The sequence below is a fragment of the Bos taurus genome, chromosome 7, assembly GCF_002263795.3.
Source record: "Bos taurus isolate L1 Dominette 01449 registration number 42190680 breed Hereford chromosome 7, ARS-UCD2.0, whole genome shotgun sequence".
NCBI classification, from domain to species: Eukaryota; Metazoa; Chordata; class Mammalia; order Artiodactyla; family Bovidae; genus Bos; species Bos taurus.
Genome location: NC_037334.1, coordinates 66,131,750 through 66,144,330, shown reverse-complemented (window position 1 = coordinate 66,144,330; position 12,581 = coordinate 66,131,750). Strand labels below are relative to the sequence as shown.

Sequence of the window (12,581 nt, the reverse complement as noted above, 5' to 3'; positions counted from 1 at the left end):
TTCATAGAAAGCATCTGTCTTTAATTTTTGTTGGTTTTAAGAAATAAATGGTAAAATATATACACCATGGAGTCTGAATAGTCCCATCACAGAGCGTGAATGATGGTCCGGTTGCGAAGCTCCTGGATATACTCTTTAGCGTGGGTGACTGCTGTCTTTGGTGCCTCAGGTGGAGGTGGAGGGCCTTCCACCAACTTCACAAAATAATGGCAAAAAACCTTCTCCATAATCCCAAAGCGACCTCTGCCGTGGTATCGGATGCGTTTCAGGTATTGGCCTCGCCCTGAGGTGGACTCAGCTAGACAGGGAAGAAAAAGAGAATTACACAAAACAACCATAACTGTATCTGTAAGATTACAGCTTGATTGGCTGAGCAATTTCTGTATTCTCAGCTAGATTCTAAGATTACATGCTCAGGGCTAGAGCAGGCTCATCTAAAGTATCTTCTGAGTTCTTCCTTATAAGATCAGGCTCCATTTCAGGTCCTGGAGAAGTTAAGAGTGAACAAGACCAGCAAGGGCCCTGGCTCCATACAGTGGACACTCTAGAGGAGAATGACAGAAAACAAACACCATCATTTTAGTTAGTGACAAGCGCTATGAATAAAACAAAAACAGTGATGTGACAGAGACTGAGAGGGTGTTGTGCAGGCAACTTCAGACTGGGTGGTGTCAAGAGGCATCCTTGAGGAAGACACATTTGATCCAGGACCAGAATGAATCATTCATGCAAATATCTAAGGGCAACGTGTTCCAGGCTGAGGAAAGAGCACGTGCAAAGCCCCAAAGGTAAGAACATCCTTGGCTTGTTTCAGGACCAGAACCTGCTAAAGCACAGTAAGCAAGGCCAAGAGTGATACAAATAAGGGGAAGAGATCAGAGATGAAGACAAGATTACACAGAGCCCTGGAGGTTGTGGGAAGAACATTCTGATTTTATTCTAATTGTATGAGAAGCCTCTGGAACCAATGGCTCCCAAATGCTATCCTCAGGCTACTACATCAAACAAACCTAGGGAACACATTTAAAATGCTGATGCTGATATTCTAATTTATATTTGGAGTGGGCCTTGGAAATTATATCCTGAGCAAACAACATCCCCCAATCCAGGCAACTCTGATTCAGTCAGGTTTAGGAACTCCTGCATCATATCTATCCCCTCATCTCCCTGTCCCTATTCTACATGTCAAGGTTTGACCTTGTAAAATCTGAAGAAATCTTTTAAATAGTACAAGAAGCAATCTATTCACCTGTTCACCCATGGTAAATCATAGTAACTACCTTCTGAATTTAGTCTTACATTTTTAGTTAATTTAATAAGCCTTTTAAAAAGGCAAAATCTATAGCATATGTAGCAAATTAATTCACTTTCATACTCACCACTTTTATTCTTACTGTGACAGAATTTTATATTACAGAGACCATGTCAAAGTATGTGCTCCACAACCCTCTGACCACAAACCTCTCATGAAGTGATTTCAGCAGAACCATCCTAGCTTTACCAAAGAGAAAGCTAAGGATGAAAGTGACTAAGAAAACTGCCTAGGGTTTCAGTGAGATAAGTGAGAGTTAACTCCCTATTTATCAAATTCATCTACTGGGCACTAAATGGATGAAGTGAGTCAAAAGGTACAAACTTTCAGTTATAAAATAAATAAGCCATGGGGATGTAATGTACAGCATCGTGACTGTAGTCAACAATACCCGTATTGCATATTTGAAAGTTGAGAAGAGACATTACAAGATCTCATCACAAGGAAAAAAACCCTGTAACAATGTATGATGACAGATGCTATCGAGATTTGTTATGGTGACCACTTTTCAACAATGAATCATCCAGCTGTACACTTGAAACGAACGTAATGTTGCATGTCAATTATACTTCAATAAAAAATTTTTTTTAGTTTTTCCAAACAAAAACCAGTATTACACAAATCACTTTATAACATAAGTATTTCCAGGTGCTCTGAATCCACTTGTCAGGAGGAATTCTAAAAATAAAACCAGTGACACTGGGAAGAGTGTAGAAACTTCTGAAAAGATTTTACAAACATGATGGCTAATTTTATCCAAAACTCCTACTCTATCCAATTTGAGCATCAATTTCCAAATGCTCTGAGAATAAGGACTACTACACTCCAGGGAAAGAAGTATCAAAATTAGCTAACTGTGCAACACTACATAATCTATCAAAACACAATGATCAGTGCTATCAGGGTCTATGCTAACTACCATTTTCTTTCCATTTCTCCCAAAATACCTAAGAGCAAACACTCAGAACCTACGAAATGCGAGCTATGGTTTCCTCTTTAGGCCATAAAATAACATTTGCCTAACCTTCATGCATATAATGCCATCACTTTTTAATGTCAAAACAAAAACATTATTTCTTCTGAAACACCACACCCTGGAATGGGAATACACAACACAACCACTCAGAACTGAATGAAATCAGGGCTTACAGTATAGATTCCAAATTGGTTTAGGGTCTCCCCTCCTCCAGCCTCTCCTCCACTAATTATGTATGTTGAGTTTCAAACTGCTTTAGTACAGAACTACTTCAATTAAAATGAAACAGTATGTAGACATCCACTTTAATAGCAATCTGTTCTAAATGAAACTTGGAATTTCTATTTGTTGAGTGAGTGAACAGCACAGTTTCGCAGATCCAAAACTATGCGGTTCACTCACTCAACAAACAGAAATTTCAAGTTTCTGCTGAGTGTGAAGCCAGGCTTCCCTGCCCATCACCAAATCCCGGAGCTTGCTCAAACTCATGTCCATTGAGTCGGTGATCCCATCCAACCATCTCATCCTCTGTCATTCCCATCTCTTCCTGCCTTCAATTTTTCCCAGTATCAGGGTCTTTACCAATGAGTCAGTTCTTCACATTAGGTGGCCAAAGTACTGGGAGTTTCAGCTTCAGCATCAGACCTTCCAATGAACACCCAGGATTGATTTCCTTTAGGATGGACTGGTTGGATCTCCTTGCAGTCCAAGGGACTCTCAAGAGTCTTCTCCAACACCACAGTTCAAAAGCATCAATTTTTCGGCACTCAGCTTTCTTTATGGTTCAACTCTCATATCCATACATGACTACGGGAAAAACCACAGCTTTGACTAGATGGGCCTTTGTTGGCAAAGTAATGTCTCTGTTTTTTTAATATGCTGTCTAGGTTGGTCATAGCTTTTCTTCCAAGGAGCAAGCATCTTTGAATTTCATGGCTGCAGTCACCATCTGCAGTGATTTTGGAGCCCAAAAATATAAAGTCTGTCACTGTTTCCATTGTTTCCCCATCTATTTTCCATGAAGAGACGTCTCTGCTAAATTTGCTCAAATTCTAAACTAAATTTAATTGTTTCCCAAGTACACACAGTACTGATATGAACGGTTTTGGTCCATGGGGTTTTGTGACCCCAAGGACTGTAGCCCATCAGGCGCCTCTGTTCATGGAATTCTCCAAGCAAGAATACTGGAGTAGGTTCCCATTTCCTTCTTCAGAGGGGATCTTCCCAACCCAGGGATCAAACCCAGGTATCTGGAATTGCAGGCAGAACCATACAGACTGAGCCAACAGGGAAGTAGGCATTCCAATATTTTTTGAATGAAAGAAAAAACAATAAGATATCTCAAAAGAAGAAACGACCTTCAAAGATACTGCCTAGCAGGTACCATATATTGAAAATACTCTCAATATTTCCGATTACTTGTATTTAGATTAATGCAAATCTTAACATTAACTTCAGAAACCCTCCCCACTTTCCCCTTCATCAGTCTTAGCCCAGAAGACTCAAAGTCAGTCGTTCACTTTCCCTGAAGTGAACTACTTTAAGATGCTATGAATCACGGAGCAGTGACATTTTATTAGTCCATGTCCACTTGTTAAGGCCTATCACTATGTCATTAGTCATCATTACAAGTTTGAAAAGGAAATGAACTTTCAAAGTCTGCGGTCATGCAACACCAGGTATGAGCTTTAGACTGATGACAAGCATTTGAAGGAATTACCACATAATGAGAACATATGCTACCAAAAAAGTACATCCCTTATAATGTCTGAACTTACTTATTTCAGGGGACTGAAAGAGCTTTTGCTGAGCCAAACTAGCAGTCAACAAGTAACTAGGCTTTCAAACTCTAAAAGAAGTCTATGGAATGAAATATCTAGGCCTTCTCAAAGACTATAAGATCAATCAGTTTCCCACATTTTATGGGTAAGAATCAACAGACTTTACCCAAGCCTCTCCCTTAGGGTTTCAGTCTGTGGTGAGGCCTGGGAATCTGTGTTTTTAATAAGAGAAGTGAAAGTCATTCAGTTGTGTCTGACTCTAGAACCTCAGACAATTCATATCAGGGAAGTTTAGCAAATACAGGGATAAATTGCCTGATGTGTTGTGGTCAGATACTTCATCTTCCTGGGGGTACTCATCTCCTTTTCCTTCATAACAGAATTAGGCAACAAAACACTTAGCAAATGAGTTTTTAAAATCATAAGACAAATCCAGACTTACTAGCCCTACTTGAGAAAAGAGATTTTGACCCAGAACTATATGAAAAGAAGGTACAGGAGGAGCAGAGGTTTCTCAACAGAAACGTGCATAGGAAGACCAGTACATTAAAGGACCATTCCCAGTTAAGCTGATTTCTGCTTAAAGGTAATATTGGACTTTGCTCCTTCATTTGGTGAGACAGGATTAAGCTCTTCACCCTCTCGCTATAAATACTAACTACTGAAACGGACTTAAACACAAATTCCATTTCACTTGCATCTGAATTACATTACGAAATGCTGCTGATCAGCTAAGAAGCCAATATTCTTATGAAATTGAATAAAATTAATTAAATGTCATTTGATATTCAGTCATGGAGCAGGAAAGGTCACCAAGAGGTTTTAAGCAAATGGTCTTGCCCTTCATCCATTTCATCTCTTCCAGCGATTCTGGGTCCTTCCAGCATTACTTATTCATGCTTCTCCCAGAAGAAAATGCTTATGATTAACTACTGTGGCCTGCATCTTCTGAGTTGCCATTTTGATTTCCCTCTAACTCTATACATGTATCAGAATATAATTAATTTTACAAGATTCAGCTTTAAAATAAGATGTTTCAATTGAAAACCATAACTCATTTGAATTTCAGAAGTAGCTGTAGCTGCCAGCATCAATTTCAGGTGAGGTGAGGTAAGATACTAACCCGAATAAACATCTCCAGTAGGGCAGAGGTTATGTGACAAAGTGGAATTTAGATGATCTTTTAAAATGCTAATTGCTGAAAAACTATAAGGTACAGCTAACTTCCACTATAATGATTCAGCCTTTTCCCCTCTGTGTGGAGAACAGAAGTTCCCATATCTTGAATTTGAAATATCTTTAGTAAAATAGTCCTTCTTATACGTAGGTTTGGTAGACTGAGAAAATCTTGCTTTGACATCAACATCTCTGTTTGGTGACAAAACTCCTGAAATCAGGAGTAACTGCTGCATGAACTCCAACCTATGCACCATTTTATTGGGGTGGGGTGGGGAAGAGCTTTGCAAGAAACACTGATCTCTTTCTAGAAAAAGATCAGTATGAAGTTATGCTACCAAAAAATCCTTTACATTTGTACAGTACACCATGCCTTCCAAAACATTTTCACTTACATTAAATAGATGTGAGACAAGCCTACAAAACCAGAGCTAATGCCTTAGGATGTTAAGAACAAAGAGGAACCAACACATCTGGGTCACTAAGTCTTCAAAGGTCCCCTGGCTTTTATAATTCAACAGATGATTTTCCATTCTGGTACTAGGAGGGCTAACTTACAGGATACCTCTATGGACGAGGCACCTGGCATGGCACATTATCTATAAAGACTTTCTAAGTCCACTGTGATCCTTTATAGCTCTCTTTCGGGTTGACAAAGAATTCATTTTTTAAAAAATCAGCTACATTCTTATTATGAGTAAAGGACCACTCTACGTATCATCTTGATATCCATTATTTAATAACTATCAGCAATAGATTTCATGATCTCAGTCTCATTAGAGAACAAGTAAAAATAAAGCAGTTAGGACCATTACAACAGACTTAACATTAGCATGCTGAAGACTGAAAAATAAACTATCACCAGCAATTTCCAATGGTAAACATAGTCCAAAGTATTTAGATACCAAGACTGTTATTAGATAAAGAATTTGGCATCACTACTGGAAGATATTTTCCAAAGCTAAGAATATTAAAGATCTTACCTATATATAAATTGGATCTGAATTCCACATTGTGGTCTCTTACTGCCATATCTTGTGCTTCTAAGAGAACCTTAAACAAGGAAAAGAAAGGCATTCATATGGCTGACCTTAAACTAAAACAGAATTAAATTTCTCATTTCTTGTTGTTATCTCTGTATGACTGCTAATCACACGCTTTCCTATTATAGTCAATTTTAAAAAGAGTATCAAATGATAACAGTACTAAGGAGAATGGATACAGTGAGTTTCCTTCCTCAGACAAGAATTGCAAATGCAAAGAACACAGTCGATACTGCTAAGTTTTAAATGGAATGTGTAAGCTGTAAAGGAGGAGATAACAGCATCAGCAGCAGGATCAACAGACAGCAGCAGCATCCCTGGTAATGAGCATTATGTCTTTGAGTCACAGACTTTGTCAAAAAGTTCAAGAAGCTCAAGAGCTAAATCTTACTGAAAATTCTTCAACTTTGGATCCAAAATAACAATTAACAACATCAGACAAATACAGAAAATCATACTTGAAAATTTCCTTTAAGAATTATTAAGTTTAGGGATTTCCCTGGTGGTCCAGTGGTTAAGACCCCAAGCTTTCAATGCAGGGGACTCGGGTTCAATCCCTGGTCAGGGAACTAAGATTCCCACATGCCAGATGGCACAGCCAAAAAATAAAAACAAAACAAACAAAAAAGAATTATTAAGTTTATTCTCCACAAATATTTTGAATTAACTTTCTCCAGAATACATTTTTTAAAATAGGACAATAGTTGTGAGAAATAACAGAAAGCAGATCTTTTTGTCCTTTAAAGACGAAGAATGTAGTACAAAGCTGGGTACACAAAATACTTAGTAATTGCATTCTGAATGGAAGTACATAAGAGGCATTACCAGAGAGCCTCTTAGAAGTGTGAATCCAACAATCTCAGCTATTCAACTACTAAATTAGAAGATCTGACTTAATGTGAAAATTAACTGAAGTACAGAAAATAATGCTGATTTCCCCAGATGTCCTCAACTCAGCCTTCTGAAACAAAACACTCATGTGCCTAGAATGAGTCAGCATAAATACCAACAGTATATTTGCACCAAGTCAATCAGCTGCATTTAGAGCTAGAGGGGTCTTTAGAGATCATCCAATTCAACCCCATCTAGTTTACAAATAAGAAAAATGGAACTAGACAAGTGCCTTGCCCATAATCACAACAGAAATTGTCAGAGAAAAGATAAGACCAAGTCACCAGAGTTCCAGTCCAGTTATTTTTCCACTCAATTAGTTATAAAATCCCAAGCTCTCAGTTGTGGAATTGACAAAAATTTTTCTGAAATAATGTATCAAGACCCAATAATTTAAAATAAGATGTATATAAATGACTTTGTGGTACAAATAAAAGCATCTCAGGAAAAAGAATACTTAAAGCACAGAACATCCCTAATGTATAAGAACATCCCTAACGTATAAGAACATTAATAAAACTGAGTACCCTAAATCTGTATAATATAAACTCTGCACTTAAATGAGGTAATTCTGGATTTAGGCGAAGCTTACTAACATCTGCAAGACAACTATGTGCTCTTTCCCCACCAGTCTTAGTTCACCTCTTTAATTATCTGGGCTCCTTTTTTGTCACTGAATTCCAGTTGAGCCAGAGCCTGGTCAATTGACATTCCTCGTATCTGGAATTAAAGGATAACAGACAAAGAGAAAATAAATAAATTGGTTTACAAAGTCAGCATTGCCACTTCAGTGAAAAGTAAAAGCCTTCCATAATCCAAATAACTTCTAAAAATAGCTAACAAGTTACAGGTTAATTAAATCTCAGTAAAATTAGGGAAAATTTTTTTCATTAAAAATAAAAATAGCTAATAAATGCAAAGGAGAAAAATACACATTTGAGAAGGTACACCACCACTCTCTTTAAGTTAAAATCAAATTTAAAAATGTCAACCACTAACCTGGATTTTAATAGTTTTAATAATAAAAGAGAGCAGACATGACAAAGAAAGATGACAAGCTGGCAAGGACCCTAGTAGGCATAAAAGGCACCTCATTCTCCAACGGAATAAATGTATTATTATACATGTATTTGCTGTCTTTGCTTTCTCTCATATATAAATTTTGTTTTCTGGGTAAAAAACTTAAAAGGCACCAGTTTTGAAACAGGTTGAATCAGCTTTTACAGATATGTAAGTTTGCTTCCTAGATTCTCTGTTCTTGATGCCTTTGTTCTAAATATCTATGAATCCAACATGATTGAGATTCTCAGGAGGTAAAAACTGAACAAAATCAGTTTTTGTTCAGAGATTTTGTTCAAATCTCTGAGCTATCATTTTTGGATTACCTACCAAATGTCTGAAAATGTAATTATATTCCTCACTTTTTGGAGAAAACAGGGAAAGTTTTTTTTTGTTTGTTTTTTGGTTTTGCAAATACTAGGATAAAATTTGAACCTTCTTTCCCAAAGTATTATATGGTAATAGTCACTTTAGCTTACCAATTTCGCCAAATACCACATCTTGTCTTTGCTGTACTTTATTTGTCTTCGACAATGGTAGATTTCCTTACAAACAGGAAAAAAAAAAAATTAAACAAGCCTATCAAAATGACAGCTGCTGCTAAGTCACTTCAGTCATGTCCGACTCTGTGCGACCCCATTGACGGCAGCCAACCAGGCTCCCCCATCCCTGGGATTCTCCAGGCAAGAACACTGGAGTGGGTTGCCATTTCCTTCTCCAATGCGTGAAAGTGAAGTCACTCAGTCGTGTCTGACTCTTCGCGACCCCATGGACTGCAGCCTACCAGGCTCCTCCATCCATGGGATTTTCCAGGCAAGAGTACCAGAGTGGGATGCCATTGCCTTCTCCGAAAATGACAGTAACACACTATTAATAAAGTTTTTACTTTCTAATGCCTAGTGAAATGCTGCCATAAGAAATAAAAACATTATCAAGAATATGGAGACTGTTTTTTCCTATTTAAAGCTATATTTTTCCAAAGTCTCACTATGTTATAAAGATTACTAAGGGAAAAACAAACTGTAAAATGGCTAGTTTGTGACAATATTTGCAATGCTTCTATACAGGTGAATAGTAAAAGACTTAAATGAAAGTATTTTAAAAACATTTAGCTGGCTAAAAGAACAAAGCATACAAAAACAAAAAAAGTTTCTTGTTAGTGAGGAAAACAATGGAAAAACGGATGAAACAGCTATTTTTGTACAAAAACCAACACTGTGGGTGTCTGGTGAAGAGCATAGGTTCTAGAATCAAACTACCCAGGTTTGAATCCCCCCTCTACCATTTACCAACTACAGAACCCAAGGTCCTTCACCTGTTTCTGGTTAAGTTTCTTCTTTAAAATGAAGATAATGGTACCTAACACCTAAAACTATAATAAGGATTAAATAAACTAACCTATATGAAATAAGTACTCTACAGTGCCTAGCACATGGTAAGATCTTAGTAAATATTAGGTTTTTATTATCTTCTATTTATAGAGGGTAGCTTCATCCCACTGAATTTTTTAATCAATCATCCATTATACAATTTATAGTTCATAAAGCATTTTTCAAGCCCTTTATTTCATATGATCTAACTCGATGAGTTGGGAGAGAAAACATTTTATAAATCTTTACAAAATGAAAATCAGAGAAATCAAGTGACTTGTCCAAGATAGCAAAGCTTGTAAGAGACAAAGCTAGTGCCACCCAGGGAAGTACGTGAAGGGCCTTATGCAATGTCTGGCAGGTCTATCTTTAAAGTTCTCCTCATGACTCTAAAACCCACACTCTTTCTACAACTACCCCACACTGCCACTTAAAATCAGAAAAACGTTTTCAAGGCAAGTAACAGCAGAGAAACCGCAGAACTTTTTAAGGTTCTGAGCCCTGCTAGAAGTTTACAAATGACTTAGAAACACCAGCTAGTCTCAAGTGGCGATCTTTCAATATGTGGCAGATTTCAATTCTGTTGCAGTAGAAGCTGACAGGCTGAAAAGTGTAGCAACAGTCTAATTACATTTTCAGCAACAGTCTGTCCTGGGGAGCACAGGAGAGGAAAGAACTGTCATGACTGATAATATTAATCTGCAAAAATTAATACTCAACAAAATCTTTTATATAGAAACCTTTCAACTCTTGGTTTCCCATGGTGAGATACTGTTAAACCTGAACTGTATATAATCATCTTCAAATATTAAAAAAGACACTGTAATCCTGGCAAAACACTGGGAAAAAAGGAATCAAGTGTTTAGCAGAAAAGGTGAAAGTTATTCAATCATCATCTTCTAAAACTAAAAAGCTCAATGTTTACTTGAGGCAGGTGCACTGTCTAAGCGCACTTTCCAAAGGTAAACCAGATAAAGTCTCAGTAAATAAACCTACCATGGCAAATAGATAAAGTGGCAAATTTCAGGTCAGAAGGCCTGGTTAAATATCATGGCTATTAATTAACCTACACAGTAAAATTAGGTAAAGTTACATTAGAATATAATGCCCAAAACAGCTATTCAAATAAAGTAAAAGTCTAAATTATGAAATGTCTAAACCAGTAACTTGTAAAGAAGTTTATTTTTAAATGCAAATAATGACACAAACAGCAACAAAAAATGTCACCTAATGAAAGTTTTAGAGTACAGAGGATCCACATTAATGACTCATAAGAATGACATATGATCAGTATGTCAATTAATCCACATATTAAAAACATGCCTCTTATAGAAGTGACTGTTGAAACAGTTTTGATACAGTCTCACTACTAAGTTATTTAACTTAGCTTTCTTCAAAAACACATAAAAAGTCAAGCTCAATTTAACAAGGTATGACTATTTTGTATGTATATGTATTTTTAGAAGTCTTTAATTTCTGACTTACTTTCTTTACCAGGATGAAGTCACATGTAAGATACAGTGTCTACAGGAGCCTACACTGCTTGGATATTTGTACTAGCTAAATTAGGAAGACAATCTTAAAAATAAAGGAGTGGTCTAAACTGGTGACATTCATTTTAAATTACTACTATAGGATTTATTCATTGCCCCATCTACTGTTATTTAACTACATATTCCAAATGCTGAAGAACAGAATGAGATAGAATGGTAAATATTATCTGGCCCTCTTTTAAACAAGAGGTAATACTAACTTTCTAAATGTTTGCAGCTAGCAGACTGAAAAGTCTAAGAGACACTGCAAATAATGACACTGTGTGTAAACTATGTGGCTAGGTGAGCAAATTATTCCCTGTTAATAAGCAAGGTATTTATAGTGAAAAAAGTGAAAGTCGCTCACTCTTGTCCGACTCTTTGCAACCCACTGGACTGTAGCCCACCAAGCTCCTCTCTCCATGGAACTCTCCAGGCAAGGATACTGGAGTGGGTAGCCATTCCCTTCTCCAGGGGATCTCCCAGACCCAGGGATCAAACTCAGGTCTCCTGCATTGCAGGCAGCATTATAAACAGCATTAATAATTATGGATGTGAGAACTGGACCATAAAAAAGGCTGAGTGCCAAAGAATTGATGCTTTGAACTGTGGTGCTGGAGAAGACACTTGAGAGTCCCTTGGACTGCAAGGAGATCAAACCAGTCAATCCTAAAAGAAATCAACTCTGAATATTCATTGGAAGGACTGATGCTAAAGCTGAAGCTCCAATTCTTTGGCCACCTGATGCAAAGAGCTGACTGACTGCAAAAGACTCTGAGGCTAGGAAACATTTGAGGGCAAGAAGAGGAGGAGGAGAAAGAGGATGAGATGCCTGGATGACATCACGACTCAGTGGACATGGGTTTGAGCAAACTCTGTGACAGGGAAGCCTGGTGTGCTGCAGTCCATGGGGTCACAAAGAGTCAGATAATTTAGTCATAACAGATATAACTGATACACCAAGATCAATTTACCAAATACTAAAATCAGAAAATGTTAGGGTATTTTCCAAAAGGATTACTTCCTCAAACAAAATCTGTGCAAAATAGAGAATTAAATTAGGTTTCTCCAAAGTATCCATATAAAATCAAACCAAATGTCTTCATACAGGCACTTATATTATAGGAAGAGTATATATGATGCAAAAGTTACTCAAAATAGTTTCAGTAAATTATAATATATAACAAATTATCTCACTGACATTGTTCTTCATTTGCTAGAATTAGGCATATGATCTACTGTTAACTATTTGAATTTTGCTATTTAGGATATAGCCTGAAGAGTGTTTAACACACTAAAAGACTGGATACTTTTTGGTACTGGTAATACAAAATACAAAATTTTGCTTTTAGATTCTGGACCTGGCAAATACTATTATGATTCCTTTATTTCCAATCAATATCCAAATCCAAAGAGCTCAAGCAAAGAAATAAAGAAAGCT

At 37.0% G+C, this 12,581-nt stretch overlaps 1 protein-coding gene across 3 annotated transcripts in view; it reads right to left on the bottom strand.

The window, feature by feature from the left end:
• Positions 1-12,581, bottom strand: part of MRPL22 (mitochondrial ribosomal protein L22) — a 35,553-nt gene continuing 22,972 nt past the window's right edge. For 2 of the 3 annotated variants that reach the window (XM_005209656.5, XM_005209657.5), the window contains 4 exons: positions 8,718-8,783; positions 7,822-7,899; positions 6,229-6,298; positions 1-298 (listed from right to left, as the gene is read on the bottom strand). In XM_005209656.5, coding sequence (XP_005209713.1) covers positions 87-298; positions 6,229-6,298; positions 7,822-7,899; positions 8,718-8,783 — 426 coding nt within the window. In that variant the 3' untranslated portion in view covers positions 1-86. 3 annotated transcript variants of the gene reach the window in all.